General features: G+C 34.7%; 1 protein-coding gene across 4 annotated transcripts in view; it reads right to left on the minus strand.

Moving 5' to 3' along the window:
- The window catches only part of GLRA3 (glycine receptor alpha 3), a 195014-nt gene that overhangs the window by 11957 nt on the left and 156592 nt on the right, over positions 1-26465 (minus strand). Inside the window, exons 8-10 of one of the 4 annotated variants that reach the window (XM_016952527.3) lie at positions 23129-23272; positions 20816-20860; positions 7992-8099 (exon numbers count right to left, since the gene is read on the minus strand). In XM_016952527.3, coding sequence (XP_016808016.1) covers positions 7992-8099; positions 20816-20860; positions 23129-23272 — 297 coding nt within the window. Of the gene's footprint in view, positions 1-6344; positions 8100-20815; positions 20861-23128; positions 23273-26465 lie in introns of those variants that run through there. The other 3 variants (XM_517543.9, XM_054683497.2, XM_003310573.7) reach the window with 3 other exon arrangements.

The raw sequence follows: 26465 nt of genomic DNA on the forward strand, positions 1-26465 counted from the left end.
GGAATTTTCAATCTAAGCTTTTTTCCTGAACTTTGTGCCAGTCAATATATAAAAGTGTCAAAGACTGTTACATATAAATTATAGGTACTTTAAAAATGATAGACTAATTATCACATACCAAATAGTAATATTTTCTTAAATTTCTTGGCCGGGCGTGGTGGCTCATGCCTCTAATCGCAGTATTTTTGGAGGCTGAGGGGGGCGGATCATGAGGTCAGGAGATCGAGACCATCCTGGCTAACACGGTGAAACTCCATCTCTACCAAAAATACAAAAAATTAGCCGGGCATGGTGGTGGGCACCGGTAGTCCCAGCTACTTGGGAGGCTGAGGCAGGAGAATTGCTTGAACCCGGGAAGCGGAGGTTGCAGTGAGCTGAGATCACGCCACTACACTCCAGCCTGGGTGACAGAGCGAGACTCCGTCTCAAAAAAAAAAAAAACAATTCTTATTTGTTTACTACTATTCTATCACTAAACTCCAGTCTAACTCTGTGGAGGAAAAAAGAAAGATGAAATTATAGGTTTAAAAAAAATCAGTATTCCATTTTGAAATAGTCTGTATGGGTAAGTCAAGTGAAAGTGGTTTATTCAATAAACAGATTTTAAGAAGTCTTTCAAACAAACAAACAAAAACTACAAATACACTAATGCCAAGTCATTTTTCTAGTTAGTAATACTTCTTCTCTCATTCTATCCTTAGTAGAAAAGTTCCATTCACCATCCTTCTCATTGTGCTTTTCCTATAATGAAATGCATATATTAAGACTTCTCTGAATGATATATCACTGACTTTGTAATCCTAGATGTAATAGTTTCCATGAGAACAGGAATGTAGCATGACTTTTGTCAGGAAGACAACATGATTCTTTGGTAAAATCTGGTCTTTAAAAAAATTAGACAAAAGAGGTATCCATATTCTTGAAAAGTGTTCATTTTTATTGTTTTGGATCAAATTATCTATAGTTACATGATAAATACTTTATACTGTTCACAGGTTAATGACTCTGATAGAGAGTCTGTTAGTTGCAAAATTGAACTAAATATAATATAATGAAAAACAAGTTGATGAAATCGTGCATAAATTTTTAAATATATTTTCAGTATAATTTCCTGGAAAAATATGACAGCATCTGGACAAGGAAGACAGACTTAGACATAAGACTCAAGAAGACAGAAAAATAATTTACACCATAAAAACCATAAAATAGCAATACTTCTTTTGGTAGTCCTTTAAACAACTTGACTCACAATAATGAAGTCACTGTATATCATATAAAGATGGTACATGGAAAATATATGGCACATTTTCTTTTTGTTTTGTTTTTCATAGCATATCATATTATATCAGTAGAATGTCAGGGTACTTCACTCTATTTCCCCTCCATATTATCATTTATCATACATTAAAATACAAATTTAAGTAATGACCATTGAATAATTCATAGAGAAAAAAGTGAAGAAGTGCAAAATTATTCAAGCATATTCAAGTACAATTTTACATCTGAATCCTTTTCTGCCATTTAAGTCACAGCTCCCTAGTATTAACCAGCCAGGCTGGATACTGTGTATGTGAGCGGGGTTGCCCAAAGGCACCATTGCTAAAACCACCCCAGAGAAAAAGCAGCTATTAAAATAAAACAACTTAATCCACTGTACTTTTGTTATAGCTTTGCTCTAAAAACACATCATATGGTTAATATGGTTTGCTGCTAGTTTTTTTAAATTCATATTACTTTGTAGAGTTTTACATAATATCTTCATATCTGAAATAAATTTAAAAATATTTAATTTAAATTTATTGCTGAGTTATAGGAAGACATTAACAGTTACTGAAAATAATATACATAGAAATTTTCATCAATTTCTACTTATCTATGTAGATAATTAATTTTATATTTCATTATTTTATAAGCCTGAAAATATCTCATCATTGTTTAACACTTACAATGCTCTCATGAATGGTTTAAATAAGAATAAAGCTAGTGATAAGGGGTTGATTGACCTTAAACACAGATAGCAGAAATGTGAAAATATATGCTGGTTGTCTTATAGGAGGGGAATAAACTTACTTGGTATTTTAGGAAGTAAAAGTCATTTCTTGATGAAGATTAACATTTTTATCATCTAGAGTTATGTCACAATGGAACAGAAGACTGCCCTCAGAGTAATGAGCTACCTGTTGCGATCTGGGTGCTCGAAGAATGTGGATAATATAATGGTGAAGATTCCGACATTGGGAGGAAAGCTGAATTGAAACGCATCAAAGATTTATTTTAAATTCTTTTTTTGTCTGTCTGTTTGTTTGTGAGACAGAGTCTCACTCTGTCACCCAGTTTGGAGTGCAGTGGTGCGATCTTGGCTCACTGCAACCTCCGTCTCCTGGGCTCAAGCCATTCTTCCACCTCAGCCTCCCTTGAGTAGCTGGGATTACAGGCACCTGCCATCATGCCTGGCTAATTTTTGTATTTTTAGTAGAGACGGGGTTTTATCATGTTGGCCAGGCTGGTGTCTTAACTCCTGACCTCAAGTGATTTGACTGCCTCGGCCTCCCAAAGTGCTGGAATTACAGGCGTGAGCCACCGGGCCGGGCCTATTTTTAATTCTAAGAATATAAATGAGAGACAACTAAAATTAGTTGCTTGAAGAAAGAAAAAATGATAAAACGTAAAAAGTGTTAAATTGATCCTTATTAAGAGAATAAGCTTGTGTAAGTTCACACGAATTCTCTCACTTCTGGAATTTTTTCAGTCATCCAGAATTTCAGATCTTATTCCAAAAATACTAAATTTAGCACTTGGGACAGTGCCAGGCACACATAAGGTACTCAATGAATATTTGTTTAATCAGTGATTAAATCATAATCTTCTATGTTGGACACCAAGCATATGTATGTATTTTTAAAATGTGTAAGGAATTCCAATACCTAGCCAGGGTTCAAAATCAGTTTTTAAAAATAATACTCCATCACCTTAAATGCCTCCTCTTTGTTTATGTGTTAACCACAAAAAATACTGAGAAAACCACCTGTTCAGACACTACAAAGTCATCCAATATTACTAGCTGTCTTTTGAAAAAGGTTTTTGACAGTTATTTAGCTGTTCTTCAAAAACACTTCAAATAGTGTTTTAGAATTCGATTGTTAAAGGTTAAAGACTTGATCCAGTTAGCTTTGTTTATGTGTTTTTGAGGCAAAAGATTGTTGCATGATTAAGAGCTGGCCAAATCGAATGACTGCATGGTTCATATTTTTCACCAGGAATCACTTAATATTGCAAAACATATCACAGGATTATGAACCTTTGTCTAGAAAAATTGACTGTCTTTGTATTTTTAATCTAAAGGAATTCATCTCATTACCAATATGTGTGTGTGTGTGTGTGTGTGTGTGTGTGTGTGTGTGAAAGAGAGAGAGAGAGAGAGGGAAAGGGAAGAGATGAAGGCATTATTAAGAGGTAAAATGTAGACCAAAAAAACAGGTAAGTGGGTCCTAGCTACTAACTTGGGATTATATCTCTTGGCCTCATATCTGGAAGAAGCTTCCCCAGGATATTTTTCCCTGCCCTAGTTCCATTTAAATTGTAGAGAGTTATATTTTACACATGGCCTATAAGTATCTTTGTTATGGAAGAATATGCATCACTTTACTTTTTAAGTAATTGGAGTACCAGGTGTCTCCCTATGGAAGTTCACTTTTTAATATCACTATGTTTGTAAAGAGGAATGGGGGCTGAGAAGAAAGTTTAATTTTAAAGTTAATTAAATTAATGCAATTTACAGTGTACACTGCTTATTTATCCATGAAAGGTTTATATAACAATAAAAAAATGCAGTGAGCCTATATTTACCACTGTAGCACACAAATAAGAAAATAAAAACCAATGCATCTGCTGAGGAAGATGTCTCTTATACAGGTACAAGATGCAATGGGTATTATGGGTACTTTATTTGCAAGAGGGAATCTGTGTGAACATATACACTATTTCTTCTAATATACTGTATTAACACCAGATTGTCTTATATTTGGAATGGCTTGCTTTTCTTTGCTAGTTCAATATTAACTAGATGAAAAATACAGGTCGTATATGCTGATAAATTTTGGGAGTTTATGCTATTATCTATGTTGCAAAGAGTGTGGAATCACTTTTGGAGCAGAAGATATCATGACCTCAAGGATTGTTAATGATATCTGTCTAAGGATCATTAGATACATTTTTGTTCTCAGAGTTTTGTTCTTAGAGTGTTCTAAATTTTTAGCAGACACCTGTGAAAAACAATGCTGTCAGTTTCCTTCTTTTCCATTTACAAAATACTGCAAGTATTTTCCATTTCAATTTTGGCAAGTCTCTTGTATTCTCTCATGTCCATTTCCTGGAATGTGTACTTTATAGATGAAAGAAAAATTTAGCGGCCAGTATAATATTCAGTCCTCCCAAGTAACCAGCAGGTTGAAGTATGTTGTGTTGAGAAAAATAGAAGAGCATATTTTAAAAAGTGGAATAAAAAATGTTCAGAAAAAGGGATGTATAGTATGGAAGATACATCTAAATCTTTTTTCAAATATTATAACTACTTAAGTTGCACTGAGTACTAAAGTAGTGAACAGCTTGCTCTCTTCTGTTAGTTAAACATTTAGATTATTCATTTTTTTTTCTAAAATTTCCCTTACCTTCCATGAGATCCTGGGTATTCATAAACTAATACATGAATTCATGTCTTAGGGATATATAAATATACAAGCAATTAAATTCCAAATTAAGATAAAAGTTATTAGAATATATCAACAGAATAAGAATTAATTCTAGAATAAGATGAGCAGCCCGGATGATTCCCTAATATAGCCACTGAGAGTTGGATGGGCTCTCCAGCGCCATGGAGAAACTTTTGGAAGGGTTGGAGAAGTTTTAAACACCCTCAGCTTTCTTGCAAATACAGTGACTCTTGAATCTATTTAAAGTTGTAAAGTAAGTTCTAGAGCCTCATTATGGTTTAAGTTCAATTCTAATGGTTGGGAAAGAAAGAAAAGATTGGGCACATATATGCTAATGTATAAGATAGCCTATAAATTCATATGCTATGGAATCAAATATTTCAATGATTGAGATACAAATAATTCTTTTTAAGAAAATGATATAAACTGCATACATGAAAATCCCATATTTTCTAATGTGGCTATTTTTAAATACTTCAGAATATGCACATTGGAATTTCAATTTGTGTGTTTAGTAGTTAATGTATATGCACACATTTTTAATTTCTTGCCATTAATAATTTTGTGGTTGGTTTAATTTAAAATATTCTGGTTGGACACAGGGCTTATTGAGGCAAATATTATCTCAGGATGCTAATTGCAATGTAATTTTTCAGTTTTAAAAGGTCTATAAGAGTTTGAAGGAGGAGACACATTCCTTTAAACATATTGGATTCAGCCACATGCACCTTGTCACTGTTGCCTTGTGAGTGAAAGCTGTTAAAGTATTTTCTTAGTGCAGTAAGACAGTGACAAATATAATAGGAAAGGAAAACTATGCCTAAGGAAAGTGTAATACTTTTGAGATAGATTTCTAATGTACCAACGTCCTTGTTGACAATATTGTCTCATGTTTGGTATTTTCACTTTCTAAGTTTCAGATTTAACAAAGACACATTTTTAATATTCTCAAATATGGAAACAAGTGATGTCTGTGAATTTCTTTTGGAAGTAAGCATGTTTGCATTCATTATATTTCTGTTTGCTCCTGGCAGAATTCACTTAAGCAATGTTGGGAAACTTTTGAAATAAGATGTGGAAAGTATAGAAAAACGTATTCAGGTATTTCAGAGACACATCAAGATGATGTAGTTTATAATTACCTCAAACTCTCCTGCTAATTCTCAAGGAATACAAATGACATATCTTGCTCTAATCTTTAGAACAAGAATATGTTTCTATGGTTTTGTTAAATACACACCAAATGAAGAAGGATATGTTTAATTTTCAGGTGCACAGTCCTCAACGTGGGTACTTACAGAGTAACAAATTCTTTTGGTTGTGTCATTTGCACATAATGCCAAACATGATATTATTTCCTTATAGTGTTGTTTTAAGTTACTTATAAAGGAGGGGAACTTGGTCTTTTACTAGCAAAAACTGCTTAACATTTACTATTTTTTAAAATGTTATTTTAAAAAATTACAATTGTATAAGCTGATGTACAATAACATTGTAAAGGTTTTAGTTTTAAATGGTAGTTTTTGCTTTTAATTTGAAAGTGGTTGAAGGGTAGAAAATAGCATCTTGTTAAAGAACTGGCTTTTCTATTGTACATCTGAGTTCATTGTTTTCTTAATCTTTAAAGTTTTCTCTGTGAATAATTTGGTGGACTGAGTTTGTGCATCTGACCAATAATTAAAATACCTAAAAAGCATTCCAAAGCTTTTCCAAATAAATTTATGGTAAAAATAGTTAAAAAAATAGCAAAACTGAAAAAGAGTCAGAGTCTGGTTCTGTTTACCAAGAACTCTATCATACATTTGCACCCAATTACACTGCAAAAAACAAGTTACTGATGCTCTGTTTTTGTTGAAGTAATCCCATGGGGTCATTGAAAAATTTTATGTAAAAATTTCATTTAAAATTATTCGCATCTTGCGAATGGCTTAGATTTTGAAATCATTAATTCAGAAATAGAAAAAGAGTCCTCACTTTATAGAAATGACTTACTTATATCATTTAAAATTAAAACTTTCCCTCCTTATATTTGGAGATAGGAGTTGAGACCCATAAAACATTGATGGGAAAATGGTTTTTATTAAAAAATCTTCCATGAATCCATTTTGTTTTCATTGTATTCATTTTTATCAAAATGTAAATACTTTAATCCCATTGAATTTTAAAGTCACATTCTAAACTAAAATATAAAAGTCTTACTGAATTTTGTCCTGTTATATCAAATTATTAAACACAATCACATACAGTTAAGCAGCTATTAAAAGTCTAACAAAAACAAGGATGCTGGCTTGAATTGTTCAATGTTTGGCAATAACTTAAAAATACATAGCTATAACACTTATTTAAAAACAAAGTTGTTTTCCATATTTCCACCTTCGTTCCTAGAGATATAAAGTTTAAGAAAAGTAGACTGTGACTGTAACACGATCTCTTGTTATTTGTTTTAAATTTGCACAGAGGAAAACTTAATATTCTAAACAATTAAATTTAGTATTCCAAATCATTAAAGTCTTTTAATGCTCTTATTTAAAAATTTTCAAAATTACATATGTTGTTTAAATAGTATTTATATGTACAATCCTCCATTAATATGAGTGAATTTCCCACTGTAACTAATTATTTTCCCATTTTGTAACTATACTATAAGAAAATAGTTTTAAATCTCAAACTATTGGTTTTTATTATCTTTATAATTTCCCCCTTTTCCTTTCATAAAATTTACTGTGCAAAATTTGCTTTTGTATGATTTAATAGCATTGAATTACAAATCAAGGAATTTCAAAGTAGTTTTCATGTCTACTATTATGAGATATTATATAACATATAAACACATTGGCAGTAAAGCTTCCACTTACACGGTTTACTGTGAAAAAACAAATCACCTGGCATTAATATGAAATAGAATCCCCTAATAAATATTTTATATTCATTAAAAGAATCTCATCTTTCTCATGACTTTGCATAGCTAACCAAAATACAAACCTTTTCCATATGCCATTTTAATACAATGGTCATCATTTGTATACCACACGCACACATGTACACATACACACCTATGGCAGAGACACTTTCTTCTGAATTGACCATTTGAATTTGCATGCCCCCAGAGACTTAATCTTGCTGCTGATGAATATCCTCATGCCTAAGAATTTTATAGATAACCCAGTAGAAAATATTAAAAATCAAAAAAGCTAATGGGAAGCAGGCTCGGGAGATGGTGTCAATCTTCTTGGCCCGGTCGATAAAGACCTTCCTCATTTCATCAGGACTTTTTGGCATTACCTGGACAGGGTGGTTGGGGCCCTTTGGAGTCATGCCATCCTTTGCTTGTAGACATGGTCCCATTCCATAGGCTGTGAAGCTGAATCGGCTTTCCCTTACCTCATCATCCTGTCAAAGAAAAATGTGACAAGGCCCTTTAATAATACAATAGAGCATGTATAACAGGCATCTCAGAATCATAACCAATTTTATCATGGTTAATATTTACATTAATATAAGGAAAAGATAACCGAAGCATATAAAGATGAATTGGTTTTTATTCCCTATTGAAGTTTTATTAATTTATCTTGCTGCATTGTATAGCTGTGCCCATTAATAAATGTGAAATCCCAAAGGGTATGTTTTAATGGGAAAACTAAATTCTGATATTTTCTACATATTGCTTAAATATCTAAATTTAAAAAAAAACAAGATAAAATCTGTTGTGTTATATATGTTCATAAACTAGATTTTTTTTTGCATTATTTGTTTAAATGGATAAATGTGTGATGTCGAAGGGGAACATACCAGGATCATGGACTGAATTTTTCTTTCTCATGGAGACAAACCTTTTAAAGCTTTTTCTTTCAATTCGAAGTCAATTCCTCAGAAAATACAGTCTAGTTCAATAATACTGCTTGGTTTATGTTATTCTCCCTTTATGCTACTTTTCTGTTTTACACTAACCTTTTTGGAATATTTAGAAGACGGTCATGTATTCTAGTTTATATACAACTATGTTTCAGGCACATTGGTTTGGTTGAAATTGTGAATTATATCTGGCAGAAGTTTATTTCATATTAAGAACATAAACTTTTCATAAATTTATTACTATGTTCTTCTAAAAAGTATCATTTCTTTTAAATGTGGCAAACTGAAGAGAACTTTCCATGTTTGTAAATGAAGGGACTTAAAGAAAAATTTAAATAAAAAATTATTTAATAATATATGATAAATGAAATATACTTGAGAGAAATATAATATTTAATAACAATGCAAATTATTAATAATTTACTTTAACACATTTATTTAGAGTGTAATGGTAGCTGGCTACCAATGAGTAATGGTTTATTTGGCTACTAAATTGAAGGTCTAAAAGATGAGAAGACATTTAATAAAGTTGTTATATCTCTCCTATGATAATACTTTTTCATATTAATATAAAAGACCAAATAATTGGCTTGAACTCTTGAAAATTATGGGCTGGGCACAGTGGCTCATGCCTGTAACCCCAGCACTTTGGGAGGCTGAGGCAGGTGGATCACAAGGTCAGGAGATCGGAGACCATCTTGGACTGTATGCTGAAACACCATCTCTACTAAAAATACAAAAATTAGCTGGGTGTGGTGGCACACGCCTGTAGTCCCAGCCACTCGGGAGGCTGAGGCAGGAGAATCGCTTGATCCCTGGAGGTGGAGATTGTAGTGAGCCGAGATCGCACCACTGCACTCCAGCCCTCCAGCCTGAGCAATAGAGTGAGACTCCGTCTCCAAAAAAAAAAAAAAAAGAAAATTATGTTGGTTCTGTGAAAGTAGCTCCTCAATGAATAATATATTATAAAATGTGAAAGTGAAAAAATAGAAATTATTATGGATTCTAAAAATGAGAAGATGACCAAAGTTGATGCAGTAAGGTATAAAATAGTTATTTTGGGAATTATGAAAGTAACGTGATTCCACCTGCAAAACAAAAGTATATGATTATTGGAAAATATTTCAACTGTAAGATGTATAAGCCATTGAATTTTGAGGACACAAGTTTGAAAGAAAAACTGACAGTCCAAACTACCTGAGACTACTGTTGTAAGCTCGCAAAAATTGAAAATCAATTTTCCACTATTCTTTAACAAGCATGTTCATTTAGACTACCATTTCTTTGGCGTCCATGAAATTTTTAAGGCAAATTTATTATTTGCCTTAAAGTTTTCCATATCCTACAAATTAGAATTAAATTGTTCTTATGTAAGTGCTAAAATAGCAGCCTTATAACTTAGAAAATCATGCTGGTGTTTGCATTTCTAAAGGAAAATGTAGGTTACCCAGGTAATTTGCACTATTTTGTGTAAAAATCTCCTGAATGTTGAAGTATAAAATAGGCTTTTAAACTATAGCAACCTATGTGTTAAAAGACATCTATCTCAAAGTAAGACAAAATATGACTTCTCAGTGAGCATTTCCAATGAGGTGTTGACATGTTAATTGAAGCAGTTGAGAAATTCATTATCAAAATGCTCAGATATCAGGATTCTAGCTGATGTGCTCAGTAAAGCAGAATTCATTGACTACCTTTCTAATGATCTGTTCTGAATAACTTATTTTAAAATCTTTAGTGACCTTAGCTGCTCATCTCAAAACAAACATAATCTATTTAAAATTCACATATTAGTGAGCAACCGAATTTTTCTCAATTGTATCTTTCCATATAGCTGAGGGTGAGTAAAGAGTTAATACCCAGCCTGGGCTGTTACAGTAGTGCTGAGAATGACCCCTGATTCCTAAAGTATCATTTCCTTGAAAACAATGGAGATAAGCTACAGGGGGAATTGGAGTTGGCCTTATTTACTGTGAGGGGCTGCACCTGCACTGGGGGAGCTGTGTATTGGCCTGAAGACCTTTGGCCCATGTGTCTAGATGGTATGCAAGTGTGGTTTGGAACAAAGGCTGTGATTCCCTGTGTGAAGGCAATCATATACACCCTGACTTTTGTCCATGGCAGCTGTACCTATGTGTCCTGTGTGATGAGGGGCAAAAGAAGCTCTTGAGAACCTGCTGAGTCTCCTGTGTGAGGCAGATGCTGGAGGCCTGATGGGTTTCCTGCCTCACATCCTCCTAGGGGGCTGAGTGAACATAAGGTTAGATTAAAGCCTATGGGTGTTCTGAGAGTCTGTATGACAATTGGAACCCCAAATCTCAGCAGTGGTGGACAGAAGCTGACCAGGCTTTCAGATCCTTTGAGACTCAATATGGCCAAATGTTCCAGGAAGGAGTTCTGAGGAGAATCTGATGCTGATCCAACCCGGTTTTGAGGTAGCCAAAGTGCTACAGAAAATAACATGCTGAATCTTACTATTGGAACATGGATCGCACAGGTTTATCCCCTGTTGAATTGGCAGATGGATGATCTGTGAGACAAAACTGAGAGGAAAGTGGCTCAAGAGACAGTTAATTCCTTGTTTCCTATTAATTAATAATTTCGGGGGCTGGGGGCGGAGGCTCACGCCCATAATCGCAGAACTTTGGGAGGCCAAGGCAGGTGGATTGCTTGAGCGCAGGAGTTGGGGACCAGCCTGGCCAACATGGTGAAACCCCACCTCTACCAAAATTATGAAAAATTAGCCAGGTGTGGTGGTGGGCGCCTGTGGGCCCAGCTACTCTGGAGGCTGAGGTGGGAGGACTGCTTGAACCAGGAAGCAGAGGCTGCAGTAAGCTAAGATCGTGCCACTGCACTCCAACCTGGGTGACAGAGTGAGAGATCCCGTCTCAAGAAAAAAAAAAAAACTCATGGAAAAACTACTCAAGGGAAAGAGACACCGCCAGTAAAGCAAGCAGCTTCATGACCTGAGCTCAAGATGAAAACAAAAGCCCAGTTGGTACTTGGAAGGACACTGCACTTAATTTTAATCTTCCCTTCTGCAACTCCAGGCAAGTGACACTGCAAACTAGTGACTATAGTGCAGCCCTGTTCCATAAAAACATAATGTGAGCCACAAATAAAAGCCATGTGTGTGATTTTAATTTTTACATTAACTACATTTAACAAGTTAAAGGAAACAGGTCAAAATAACTTCAGTTTGAAAAAAAAATAACTCAGTATGTTCCCAATATCTTTTCAACACTTATTGAAGTAAAAATTGAGATAGTTTTCATTCTTTATTTCATACAAAGCCCTTGAAACCTGGCATGTGTTTTACATTCACAGCACATCTCAATTCAGACTCTAAATTTCTAGTGCTCAATAACCACATGAGGCTAGTAGCTACCAAATTGGACAAAGCATAAAGAAGCTGGGTCACTTTGCTAAGAAGTGGTAGCAGTTCTCTAGGGAATCCATGCTTTCCTACATCTTTAGTTTAATTGACTAAGGAGCTAATAACATATTTTTGGATGCAGTAGTGTGAAAAGTAATGTTTGGTGTGAATGCTAACCCCCAATCTGCTGCAGTGTTACCATTCAGGAATTACTGGCAGGTGTAATGTCAATGACTCTTTTGGAGTAGGTGAAGCCTGGGGTGGTATAAATCTATGTTGAGGACTGAGTGTGGCAGCTTACGCCTCTAATCCTAGCACTTTGGGAGGCCAAGGCAGGCAGATCACCTGAGGTCAGGAATTCGAGACCAGCCTGGCCAAGATGGCGAAACCCTGTCTCTACTAAAAATACAAAAAAAATTAGCCAGGCGTGGTGGTACATGCCTATAATCCCAGCTACTCGAGAGGCTGAAGCAGGAGAATCACTTGAACCCAGGACGTAGAGGTTGCAGTGAGCCAAGATCATGCCACTGCACTCCAGCCTGGATGACAAGAGTGAAAACTCCATCTCAGAATCAATCAATCAATCAATCAATCTCTGCTGAGAAGGACTGACTGATGCTCTCACTGCTGTGAAATGTAACACCTCTACAGAAGAGCAGATATGTTAAGTATAGCAGCAAATCTGGGGTGGCCATATGACAATCAGAAAGAAGCCTACCCAAACCATATCCCCCGACCAAAACTTGGGTAAGCACTGGGTTAGGAGAGTCCTTAGGCATGTGGCCCTCATTCTGGGAAGGCAGGAGGGTGTTTAGATTCATGCGTACATTAACTCTTGCAGCTGCTATACTGGGTTTTACCGATGAGAAGAAAATCTAGGCTGTTCAGAAGAAAGATCATGGCCAGAGGTACATCTATAAGCTCTCTTTAGGTGGCCGTTAAGACACAAAAAGAACACAGCAAAAATTGACAGGATTTCTGTGAACTATTTCCCAGCACATTATTGCCTGCTGGGAGGACGGAAATCTGTTCCAATTTTGGCAGCAGACTCCCCTAAGGAACCCTGTTCGATCTGTTCTTTTCAACTCAGAAGTTAAATCCCATGGTGCCAATGGGGAATGGAAACAAAAGGCACTGACACAGGTTGCTAAATTTACTCCATCAGTTAAGGCAGCTGAAAGAAACAGACTGACTCGAAGGCCAGGATTTCCATGCCCAATTCTTAATGGGGCTCTATGGCTGTGCTATGGTTAAAGATGAATTGTCATGGGGGTAGTGAACACAGCTTCTTGCAATTACCTGATGCCAAAGCAAAATATGTGGTAATATGCTGGGGAACAGGAAAGCAATATAAAGAGTCAAACAGAAGCTGCTTGAGCAGGGAAGGAGGCAAAGGATCAGCTATAGTAGCAGGTATCATGGTCACACTAAAAACTGTAGGTAGGAGAAAAGAGAGTAAGATATACTCAGTAGATGGCACTGCCTTTAACCAAATGTATGACTGGAAAGGATGTGATACATAAATGAAGGATCTTGGCATCTCTGGCTTGAGCCTAGTCCTGGGCAAGTCATTCCTTAGCCCAGTTTTAATTGGATGTAATAAAATGGGAGCCCTTAGAATTGCCTAAGTCTTCCTTTTTAGGAAGATTACAGGAACTCTCAGCTCTGATTAAGGGAATGGCGCAGGGGCGGTAGTTTTCATTAATTCTCTCTAGAATAGCCTGTCTGGCCTACGACAAAGCTAGATGGATCCTACAGGCTGACTGCTGACTATTTGGGTTCAGTAAAGAAGTTTCCCAACAGCCTCCACCATGCTGGCTGGATGTGGTGAAAACTATTCAAGAGTTTTGGATGCAAAACTCTATCCAAGAGTTCAGGACAGAGATGGCTGGTTGGATTTGATAGACTTGACTGATGCTTTGTTTTTAGTCTCACTGGTAAAAAAAAAAAAGTCAAACACAGCATGTCTTCATGTGAGGTGGACACAATTATAATCTTACTGTCCATCCCTAAAGGAGCCTAAATTCTCCAGTATGTTGTCACAACCGGATAAGAAACAATTTGGTCCAGATCATCGTCAAAAGTAAGTTGTTTAATAAGTGATAGTTTCCCTGACCAAGCAGAAAGTCAGGGAAGAGTTTGGAAACTAGTGGCACCTGTGACTAGGTACGGGTGGCTAACTAATCCAGATAAGGTGCAAGGTCCAGCCCCATGAGTCCATTTACAAGGCATAACCTTGTCTGAGGACATTAGCTACAAGTCACAAACATTAAGGGACAAACTGCTATTTCTTCTGCTTTCTATTATTAAAAAAAAAAAAAGAAAAAACTTGTGGCACTGTTAAAATTTGGCAGGTACATTTTGGATTTCTGTTGGCCCCACTGTATAAAGTAACCAGACTGAATTTCAAAGGGAAACTAAAGCAGACTGTGAGAGATCTAAAGCACGCAGTAGCCAGGCTGGTCCCTCTGAGGTCTTAACATTCACTGATTATGCAAGTATCTGCTGCTAAAACACACATAGACTGGAGTTTCTGGAAAAAGCTCAATAGTGGCACTCTAAGGTGGCTGCTAGGATTCTAGACTAGAAAATCCTCTGACACTGTCAGCAGGTATAAGCTACATGAATGACAGCTACTGACATTCTCTTGAGTTCTGATTAGAAATAGCCGCCCAGACCAAAGGAATCTGAAAGGCATCAGTCTATATCTAGGACTGAGATACCTACCCCATCATGGGTGATGTCAAAAAGGCATTCCAGTCTAAGTGCCCTGGCAAAATTAAAATAGTGTATTCAAGACGAACTCAAGGGAAGTGACTCTGCTGAAGTGTACCATGTCCATGTAAAAAAATCCTGTGTGACAATGGGCCAATGATGGACCCTGCAGCTGAGTACCCAGAATGGTCTGAACCTCATGACTCTCTTCCAACGGAGGCAAAACAGACCATCTAGTTTACCAATGGAAAGTACCATATGTGGTGAGAGATTGTCCTGAGTATCAACAAGAGAAAACTTGTATGAAAATTGCTTTTGGCTTGAATCTTCCATGGACAAGTGCTAACACATAGCTGTAGATGAAATACCTAGGGTTCTTGCCCTTGGCTTCTGGAGGATTCAGTGGCTTTTGCCTGAAATTGACAGATATTCCATCTTGGGTTTTGTTTACATTGTAACAAAAGCCATAGCTGAATATACTATTAAGGGCTTGGAACAAGGCATTTTTATATTAGCTTGGGCTTCTCAGATAGATCTCACTGAACAAAGGAACACATTTTAGCCCAAAATGCACAACATGGCCCAAGGGCACAGCATAGGAAGAGTACCTCATATCCCATCTGCCCAGAGAGCAAAGGCTTAAACAGATATTGGAATGGCCAATTAAAACATTTAATTATTAAAGATGACATGACAAGGACATGGAAAGTCTGCATAGCCTTAATTTAGCTACTTAACTCTATGATTCTTGGTTTCTTATTCCAGGAAAATATTTATTATACTACCTATCAGTTCTTTTAGGGTGAGAGAAAATATATAAACCACCGGACAAAGCACTCAAATTGCTGCTATTATATTATTCATATTTTGAGTGTAATATTACATTATTCTAGAAATTGCACAAAGCACAATAGGAAAGAATACGAATAACAACTTGAATCATTTTACTATTAGATGTTTTAAACTCAGAGTAACCAAACTAGCACTAAAATACTATGTAAAATAGGCCTACCCAGTTACCTGTTCTCCAGGTGGCCTTGCATTTGAGCACTATTACACTAAAAGGTTAACCAACAGCATAAAAGTAAAAAGATCATTCACCCCTCAAGTCCTCACTGTCTTATTGTTACAATACATGGGTTTTGCCATGTGACTGCTAGAATTCCTTGCAAATCTAATTTATGGAACCAAAGAGTCTTTGTGTTTTAAATGTGTTCCATGAAAGAGTGCAGATCATTTTGAATGTGCCCGTGAGATGAGGCATGTGGAGTCATATCAGACCCCTTTCAGAAACAGGATCTCAACTCTGTGGGAAGGAAAGGAACAGACTCCTGTACAGGGTCCTGTCTGCTCTCGCAGTAAGACGGGGGATGAGAGAGACCATGAGCCCCTGGACCTTAAAAACATCAAGGGTTTTTTTAATGACCTAAACAATAATGTTAAGCATGGATGAAGCTTTTCTATCAGCTTATTATTATTATTAGATTACTAAATTAGAAGAAGCACTGAAATATTTTATTACTAATTTCTCTGCTTTGCATTACCCAGTCATAAATTATCCTGTGTTTATGTATGCTTACATGTGCAGTGATATTCCTTATTATAATTAGCACTCAAATTTTTTTTGAGATAATTTAATTTTCTGGAAATAGCTTCAGCTTACATTCTCATGGCTTATATGTCAAAAAAGCAAGGAATAAAAAATAAGTCTAGAACTTTTGACTCAGAGACATTATGTGTTAGCCAATATTTAGTGGTTATAAAATTAAGGCCCTTGACAACATAAAATATAGAAAGTGGGCAAAATCGCTGATTAAAAAGTTAAAGAAGTAGTTTAGTTTACCCACAAGTAAACCTTCTTACTATGTTTCAAGCAAGTTAGAATGGTAGGCAATGAAGAATGGAGATAACCATTTAGCTACTGCACAATTCTTTTTACAGGAATATCTTTTTTCCGTAAATTTAAAACTGACAAAAAAAAAATTTTGGTCATTATGCTTCTATATCATACTGTGAGACTTTGTATGTCTCTTTTCATTTTATTTCAATTATTATGCCAAGCACTGATTCATATAAAGTACAAGTTATAGCTAGAAATATTAGAGACAGACAGAAAATAGAAGGGTGCATACAGTCATTGAATAAAATTGCTTCATCTCTGTCACCAAACATGATACTGTATATTAACACATGTGTGAGGCAAGGACTAATTTTGTATCTTCTTCTTAGTCCTCAAAATAGACCAGAAAAAAGAAAACTTATGTGGATGTGAGAGTGATGAAGGCATGAATATTGCCATTGAGTGTGAACAAAACATTAAGCATCTAGAACAGCATGAAGTATTGATTATGTGAATTGCTGTAAGATATAACAGCATTAAACACATTATTTGCATCTTAAAGTTTCTCCCTTAGTAGGTACCTTTGGGGCAATGTTTATTTAATATTGGGGCAATAAATATTTAATATTTATTTAATTAAAGTATTAAATAGATTATTCCAAATGTCTTTTTGCCAAATACTTTTTTGTAACTTTATTACCAAATAGGAATGTAAAAAAAGAAGGAAAATTAAATTGTTATTAATCTCTATTTATATGGTTTCAAAATGTGTAGATTATTTTAAATTGCTAATAAACAGCAATGACTTATTTTGTTGGGAAAAATCATTGTCCTTTGAGAATATGAAGAACAGATGAAAAATGTGAATGAATTAAAATTGTTTTTCTAAAATATCTGTCTAAAATAAAATATTCAGTTTCATATATCTACACACATTTTTATATCATTTATAAATGGAGGGTCTAAAATAATGCAATTATAGATGAGGTTTAAAAATACTTTGTTGTTGTAAGTCAATCGTTAATATAAAATTATTTGAAAGTTCACTCCAAGAGAACCCTGCATTTATTATAGATGACATCTGAATTAGCTATTAATTAGCCAAGTATACACTTGGCATATTAAACTTAGATTCAGAAACAGTTTGGAGATTGATAAATGGTAAAATTTAAATTTAAAAAGATGAATGTTTTAGATGAAATATTATAGAGGACGGATAAGAAATCAATGGAATGATTAATTTAAAAATCTATATATCTATATCTAGCATAATATGTTAGATTCACTTACTGCCAACTTATAATTATGGAGTGACATAGGGTATTACAATAGACATCATATGTTAAAAAGCAGCATTTCTATTTTAATTAACATTGAGATGGAAGTCACTAAAATGCATGTAAATTTGAACAGAGATTATATTATTTTATTAAGTATTATTTTCCTGAACAGATTTTCAGAGAATATAGCTATAAGAAATAGCTGCATTTAACATAAACTAAATATCTAAATATTTGTTTACAGGGAATAATTGAAGTCTTGCAATTTTTGTCTTGAGAGGATGCGATTTCAACTCCTGATAGTAGAGTCATTCAAACAGAATTTTGTTTGAATCTAAGTTATTGGGAAATAAGTTTTCTTCGGGTATGCGTGAAAGACATTTGTAGGAAACACTTTATCTATTTAAAGAACATCTTAGCTCTAGCATAGCATAAGCTGACCTGGAATGGAAAGATTATTGAATAATTAGTGTATATGGATGCCATATGGCTTTCAACCGTGAATCCTTCTCACGTTCATCAGAACAGTATATACGTACGTTTGTGTTTATCCTTAGACTATAGACTTGACAAATGCACAGGGCAGAAAATCAATTATTTATTATCCTTAGAAGCTATCATGAATTATTTTTAAAGTAAGACAGCATATAAAAACATAAGCAAATAAAATAAAGTTTGTGTACAGATGGTCAAAATGCAGTCAATGATATCTTTATTTTTCCAAAAGATAACCATTGTGCCTAGCAAAACATAAACTTGGTTAGGATTTCTTAAATCTAGAACTAATGATCCATTCCTATTTCATTTGCATATATAAATAATAATTAATAAATAATCATCAGTAGGGAAACAGGCACTAGAATACTGTGTGCATATGTTTTCTTGCAGCAAACCATTGCACTACTACATTGCATTGTGGAGGAAGCTACATGAAATGCATTAAAGCAATCCCATTTCATCCATATCTCTCAACAAATAACATGTTCGGAAATACCTTGGCATGTCTTTTTAAGCCTCCAAGACTAAAGTAATGATACCATACATGGGAATAGCGACTCTAACCAAAATGCTTCCATATCATGCATACAGACACACACACGCACACACACACAGCACTGGAGATAGCATCCATGACATGGTGCAGTGCGTAATCAGCACACAGCAGGCTGGGACAGTGTGGGGTGGGGAAATCTGGATACAAGAGCAAACTTGTGTTCTTTCACAATAGATGCAGGATTCTCTGGTACCTTCACAGAGGAAAAAATAAGTTTAAAAAAGCGGTATACAATGCCTAAGCCAATGCTGAGCCTAGTTAAAACTTTCCTAGGAATAATAATTGCATTAATGTAAGGTCCCCTGTTGTGACAAACTTTCTACAGTGAGACTATTTTATTTACTTTGCCTGTTCTGCCAAATTAGAGTACTGAAGAAAATTCATGTAAACCAGTACTCATGACAATAAAGGGCATAGTACCAACATTGAGACTCATTTTGATTCTGTTTATTTCAAAATTTAGATTACTCAGACTGTTTCTAAGCAAAATACATAGTTTTAAATGACAAATTTGATCAGCCCAGAGCATTGTTAGTTTAGGGAAATAGTTTTCAACAAGTCAAAGAAAACAACCACCCCCAAATTTGCCCAATGCTTGAAATATTTTAAAAACAAATGGGATGTATAAACTTTCTTATGAATATATCTGTGTTATATTATTGTTTCTTCTATAAAAATAAGAATTTATTGACTTCCCATAAGATAAGCCTGTTTTTTCATTAGAGTTTTCATAAAGTAATATTTAATTAAATAGGTACCTTTCACTCTATAGTTTCTATAAACATTAACTGTTTAGCTACTGGAGATATAATTATGTTGGTCTCCCAGAGAAAGATTAGAGAGTCTACTGTATAGTCTAATACCTACTTGTATCTATAAATATATATTGCAAACACTATATCTAATTATGTAATTTCCATGCAATGAAAAATTTACTGTTAAGATAATCAAGTAAAAGCAAGTGGATCATGTGAAATTATCTTTCAGGGATGAAAAACAAAGGGAGAAATGGATGCTGGGAAATAAGATGTAAACTTTAGTTGCAAAGGACAATCGCTGAGTGATTAGATATTATAAGAGAACTTAGCAAGTACTTTAAAATAATACCAGGTGTAGACAATCTGTTATGAGGTTGAGATTACTGCAAGAATTATTTAACATTATGTCTCTTGCAGAGATGCTTACCTGCAGTGTACAATAGAATCATTTGGGGAGCTACTTTTAAATATAGTTTACCCCAGAAATTAAGTTTAGTAGACAGAACTATTTGTGTGTGACTTCTCAGGCTAAATTCTTGGCTTCAGTAGATTTCTGTTTAATTATTGCATACTAAATTATGAACCCCCAAGTTAAACCACGTACAGACCCAAACTATCTATTTTAGATTGCTTTCCTAATATTTAGTCATTATACTTGGACATGTGTCTTTGTGACCTCTTTTTATTTGATAATTTCAAAGGATGCTGCTATCAAAACTAAATTGTTCACTTGCTATAAGTAACCTCAACATATTTTAACATTTAGAATGGATTCTAAAGATACACAGAAGGCACGAAGCATTTTGTTGCCTTATTTTGAGGTCTCTTGTGCAGTTGCTTTTAGAATTTGTTTGTATAAATAAATTTTCCATTTATTTTCAACTAATTTTATGCAAGCATCTGAGTGTTTCTTCTCTTGTGATTATTACAAGATATATGTGATATTTCTCTTTAACATATATTTTTAAATCATTTTGACCAATCAAATATCTCTGTTAATAAAATGAAGGGTAATATTTAAATATCCTTTTATTGATGAGAGAAGACAAGAATAAAGTTTTTAGAAAAAGAAAATACCCTTCTTAGCTGAAGGGGGATGATATTTGCTCAGCTTTCAATACAAAAGGGGCTGTGTTTCCCCACCAAACACTGCCTTGGTAGTGCAGAATATGCTGTCTGCTTTTTACTGATGACCACATTCCTCTATTTAGAGTTAAGAAAGTCAATTTACCATATCTGAGAAACGGTAAAACTTCTCCAATGCAAAAGCTTCTGTCTGTGGGAAGGTAAAGTGGACCAAGAGGAATTGAGAAACCAGAGAATCAATTCATATATGATTAAATATAATTACACAATTGGTTGTAATTGTATATACCATTTGAACAGACATATATAGCAATTAATAGATTTTCACATATGCAAAGTATCTACCCCAACATACAAAACTGAACTTAAAAAAACTTTTTTCTTCATTAAATCATAATTATGTTTAATTACATTTGCTCCCTGAATATATCAAGTAGTTATCAGAAAATAATAAGATATGATTGTTTTTGCATTTCTGCATTTTCCCAGGGTACCAATCACCGGAGAAAATGAATGTTTCCCTCTTTCTATGAGCTAAAGAGGAAGGAGCATCAAATATTTTAATTTCACTTTTACATGTGGTAAAACTGAATAAAGAGGCACTTTGGTAAAAATAATTTTTTAAAAGAAGGAACCAGAATTGAGCATCTAAACTTGTTATCTAATACTTTTTCTACTGGATATTATGATTACTGGATGTGTGGTGGATGTAGGATATGTCTGAGCTTTCACAGTTTACCCATTTGGACACCGGATGCACAATACTTCTCTTTTCTAGAATTTACAGGACATGCTTGATACATTCTAAATTGTATAAGGAGAAAGAAAAAGGTAAAGAAATGGAAAATCAAAATGACGAAAAGCAAATCATAATGATAGGGAACATGCGTATTGCTTTACTTCTAATTAATGATACTAGAAGCGAAAGTGGTCTTTATCAGTTACTAATAACGAAGAAAGACCAGAGCGTCATCCCTGTGATACAGCATTTGTACTGTCATTGTTCAACCGGTGCCAGTTATCATGAAAGAAAAGATGAGAAAGTAGGCGGTGGAGAGGGAGAGAGAAGAGGAAGAAAAAGAGATAAAGGCGGAATGAGGAGAAATGAGAAATGTAACAGACCAGTAGACCAGGGTGAAGTGAGGGAAGAAGATAAAGTTAATCTCCCCATCACAATATGTTTCAGTGTACAAAAGATATGCTTCTGTTTTCATAAAAATTTAATTAAATGCAAGTCTTAGCCTGTTTTTTGTTCATGTATTACTAAATCTCCCGATGCTGAATGCTGATGTTCTTTCCACGCTGCTGTTAATTGTGTGTTTATTGGAGCAGTGATGCTTTTGGGAAGGCCAATTAGAAATGATAAGTAAAGTTACTGCTTTAGAATATGTTTAATACTAAGTAGACTCAAGCACTGAGAGGTCAAAGCTTAGTGCTTTTTAAAGAAGTTTAATCAATACATAAATTGCAGTATAATTTATAAAGAATCCTTAAAAAATTGAAACCTTTAAATACTTAAAAATGCACACTATGTGAACTAGACTGTTATCATTAAGGTTTATCTTTTGACTTAAATATGCCAGGATATTGGATCCTTGCCACAATTACACAAAATTTTGACATTATTGTCCATTGCTTTAAAAGACCATTTGCTTTTAAAATGTCTGTTGGCACATTCACATTAGAAGTAAATGCATGGATCTGAGGTTGATAGAGGCTCTCTCTTATAGAAAAAGAAAGGGGACTGGTCAAAACCACATGCATGTCAAGGAAGATGCCGTTACAGTTCTGCATAGAGGAAGAACTTCATTTAGGGCATCCAAATCCAATTAGGGGTTTACTTCTGCAACTTCCTATGGTGTCTTCATGATGTTCTAAGTTTCCTCCTGGTTTCATCACTTATCAGATAGTAGCCAGGCAACAAAAGCACTTTATTGTGTTTCCCACAGGGTTTCAAAAGAAATGTCTTTAGCTCATGACAATATGCATCAAGAAGAGACCACAGAGATTTGCATGTATTTATCATCACGGTATTAGTAAATAAGTAATATTTGATGGAAATAATGAAATGAATTAGCTCTGATAAAGGAACATTAATAATTACATTTGATGACTTATATCAAGTGAAACTATTAGAAATGCTCTAACATTGCAAGTAAGAAATGACATAATTCATTAATTAAAATTTAAAAAGTGTCGTTCCAGGAAGCACATTAAAAAGAACTTGATATAGGTCCCATGTCATCGGATATGCTGTTTAAAGTAGAGCTAGGTGTCATCATTTTCTCCCTAAAGCTATTTTTGACACTTTTAGTTTGGATTGGAAAAAAATGAAAGGAATATTATATCATTTCATCCCCAGTCCCAATTGCCTCTCTTTTCATCTCTATTAAATACAACAAATTCACTTTTGAGTGAAAACTGGATTCTGCCAAACCCAATACATTTAATCACTTACCTTATTCTTTCTCTTTCGTCGAAATCTCAGAAGTTCTTTGTGTTGTCTTGATACAAAATTTACAGCTGCATACTCCAGAAGTGCTGAAAACACAAAAAGGAGGCATACTGCCATCCAAATATCAATAGCTTTGACATATGAAACCTAGCCAAGAGAGAAAGAGAAAGCAAGCAAATTCACTTATATTGTTACTTCCTTTGAGAACAAAACTGAGTTTTTCTGATTCTGAATTATGTCATTTATACATAAGTTTTAAAAAATAAAGAAAATGACAATTTTTTCTTGAAGTTTCCTTAGTTATTTTTGTAAATTTTATGTATTATGAGCATTTTGTTAATTTTTTTCAAATTTAGGCAATAGCCCAAACACGATGAAAGAAAACATAATTGAAATATAATTTTACCTTCAGAACAGTATACTGCTTGAAAAGTATGAACATCGAAATATAGATAATGCTGTTGGCTTTTTAGTTCCATATTTTCATCAATTTTTTTAAAAAAATTAAAATTGTATTTATTAATTCTGTTAAGATATTTTTCTTTCATTGCATTTATAAATAATGTATGGTTATTTGCTATCTATTTTGAAATATTTTTGACTTTTATAAAGACATGTTATAAGAATAGTGCAAAGAGGTCAGGCTCAGTGGCTCACGCCTGTAATCCTAGAACTTTGGTATGCCAAGGCGGGTGGATCACCTGAGGTCAAGAGTTCGAGACCAGCCTAGCCAACATTGTGAAACTCCATCTGTTTTAAAAATACAAAAATTAGCCAGGTGTGGTGGCGGGCGCCTATAATCCCAGCTACTTGGGAGGCTGAGGCAGGAGAATCGCTTGAACCCAGGGGGCAGAGGTTGCAGTGAGCCGAGATCATGCCACTTCACTCCAGCCAGGGCAAAAGAGTAGAATTCTGTCTCAAAAAAAAAAAAAATAGTAATAAGGACTATCAGCTTCTCCAGTTGTTAATATTTAACTACATTTATTGTTGTGTGTGTATGTGTGTGTGTATATATATATACACATATATATATTCCCTCAAACTATTTGAGTGTAATTTGTAGACACAACACCATACACTCAACAAAATCAAAAATTTGACATTTATAACATTGATAAAATCCTACCACCTAATCCTTAAATCCCTCCCATTTCACCAATTGTCTCAAGAATGCCCTTTTTAATTTAAAAAACAGACTTTTTTTGTTATTTGTTTTCCAGCCCAGGATTTAATCCAGGATCATGTGCTGCATTTTGTTGCCATATCTCTTTAGTTTTCAGTGTGGGACATTATCTGTCTCTCCTTGCTTTTTTGTGGCATTGTTACTTTTGATGAGTACAGGCCAGTTATTTTCTAAAGTTTGCCTGATATTTCCTCATTTACATTCAGATGATGGATTTTTAGTAGGAATTCCCAACCAGTGATTCCCTGTTCTCCACAGTGCATCATATCAGGAGGCACACAATGTTGATCAATTGATGAAGGTAATGTCTGCTAGGTTGCTCTATTATAAAATTGCTAATCTTCCCATGCATGGAATATTTTGAAGCTATATAAGTATTCTGTTACTCTTTAAATCTTCACACACTAGATTTAACATTCGTTGATGATTTTTGCCTGAAGCAATTATTACAATGATGGTTACTCAGTGGTGATTTTCTAATTTCCTTATTCATCTACATTTATCAATTAGCATTCTACTGTAAGAAAAATTCCTGTCTTCTACATTTATCTGTTTATTCATTTGTTTATTTATATGTGTATAAACTTATGGATAACTATTTTCTTCCAAGTGATGTAATACATTAACATCATTATTTATTTTGATGCTCACATTATTCTGGATTGGGCCATTAGAAGCCCCTAGATGTTAGCACATATATCCATTTGACAAGTCGCCCTCATTATTTGAGCATTTCCTCACTTTCTGGCACAAGATACTCCAGATTCATCTTGTACTTTTCCTGTTCTTGTTTTTGAGTCAGCCCTTTCTCTCAGGAACTCTTCTGTAGTGAAGAGTGGTTTTTAGAAACCAAGATCTGGGCACTGGGTGTATTCACATCTCCCTAAGTGGTATCGTTTCTAGGCTCTCATAGTGGACAGAGCTAGCAATCACACACACACACACATATATTCACACACACACATAAAATGTAGCACCTGTGTAAATTTCTGTATCATCTCTATCTATCCATCTATCCATCAAACATGAGCTTACATCTCTATATCTAACTCAACACCACAGGGTTCCCTTTAGCCTATACCCTTTCTATATATGCAAAATTTTTCTCTAAAAGTGGAAAACTTGACTCCCATTATCCTCAACATGTACTTGATCATTCACCGTGTATGTGACTAACATCTCAATTCTGCCAACCATATTTTCAGCCTCAGCACCTTAATATAATGGTAGAACCAGATACTGTGATCATTCACCTCATTTTTGGTACTTATGAAGGTGCTTTTTGTGTGCAGATTGTTGTTGCATTTGGCCTTCCTCTTGGGAGGATTATGGATGGAGGCTTCTATTTGGCCACCATTGGCCCCATTTGGCTCCTTGCTCCTGGTCCCATCCCCCAATGGCCCCACTGGCCTTGGTCCTAACTAACTATTTATCCTGCTCCATAGGATCTGGCAATCTGGCAGCATCCTTGACTCTGGTTCCACCAGACCCAGCCAGCCTCCTTGATTCTGACACCTGCTCAGCTATGGCCCTACAGGTCTCACTGTGTCTTGTCACCTCAAAGGTAGAAAAGGGAAGGGAAGAACAAGAAAAAGAGTGGAAAAAACAGACAACTTTAAAAATGAACACAAAGGGAAGAGACAGGAAGAGAAGAGTAAAAAGAAAAGCTACGTCCGTATTTTCTAGAAATAGACTTATACAGACCTAAGTCCCTTAGAAAAAGTAATTCAGTAACCTTTAAGCAACTGTTTTCATACTCAGTTTAATTGGGCAGTGATTTGAGGTTATAGCTGAACTCATATCTGTGTATATGTCCATTGCTCAAGGTTGAAAATTTGCTTGAGTATTAGTTTCCGCTCTTATTGTATACATGTGCATATATTCCAGAGTTAAGGAAGCATATCTTGCAAGCAATGTCAGCAAAAACATACCTTTTGTGGAGTGAGCATGAGATAATTCATTTTGTTTCATACTTTATATAGCCAATTAGATGTGTAAAATGCTGTCATTTGCCAAGTATTAGAAATAAAAATGAGAGATACTTATATTTATGAAAGGTAAGATGTTTTTCCATCTTTCATTGGAAATGGACAATTAGCTACAAGTATGTTTCCTTGCTATAAAAATAAATATCCTTACTTCCAAGAAGATGTGGAT

This window comes from Pan troglodytes, chromosome 3 (assembly GCF_028858775.2).
Source record: "Pan troglodytes isolate AG18354 chromosome 3, NHGRI_mPanTro3-v2.0_pri, whole genome shotgun sequence".
Classification (NCBI taxonomy): domain Eukaryota; kingdom Metazoa; phylum Chordata; class Mammalia; order Primates; family Hominidae; genus Pan; species Pan troglodytes.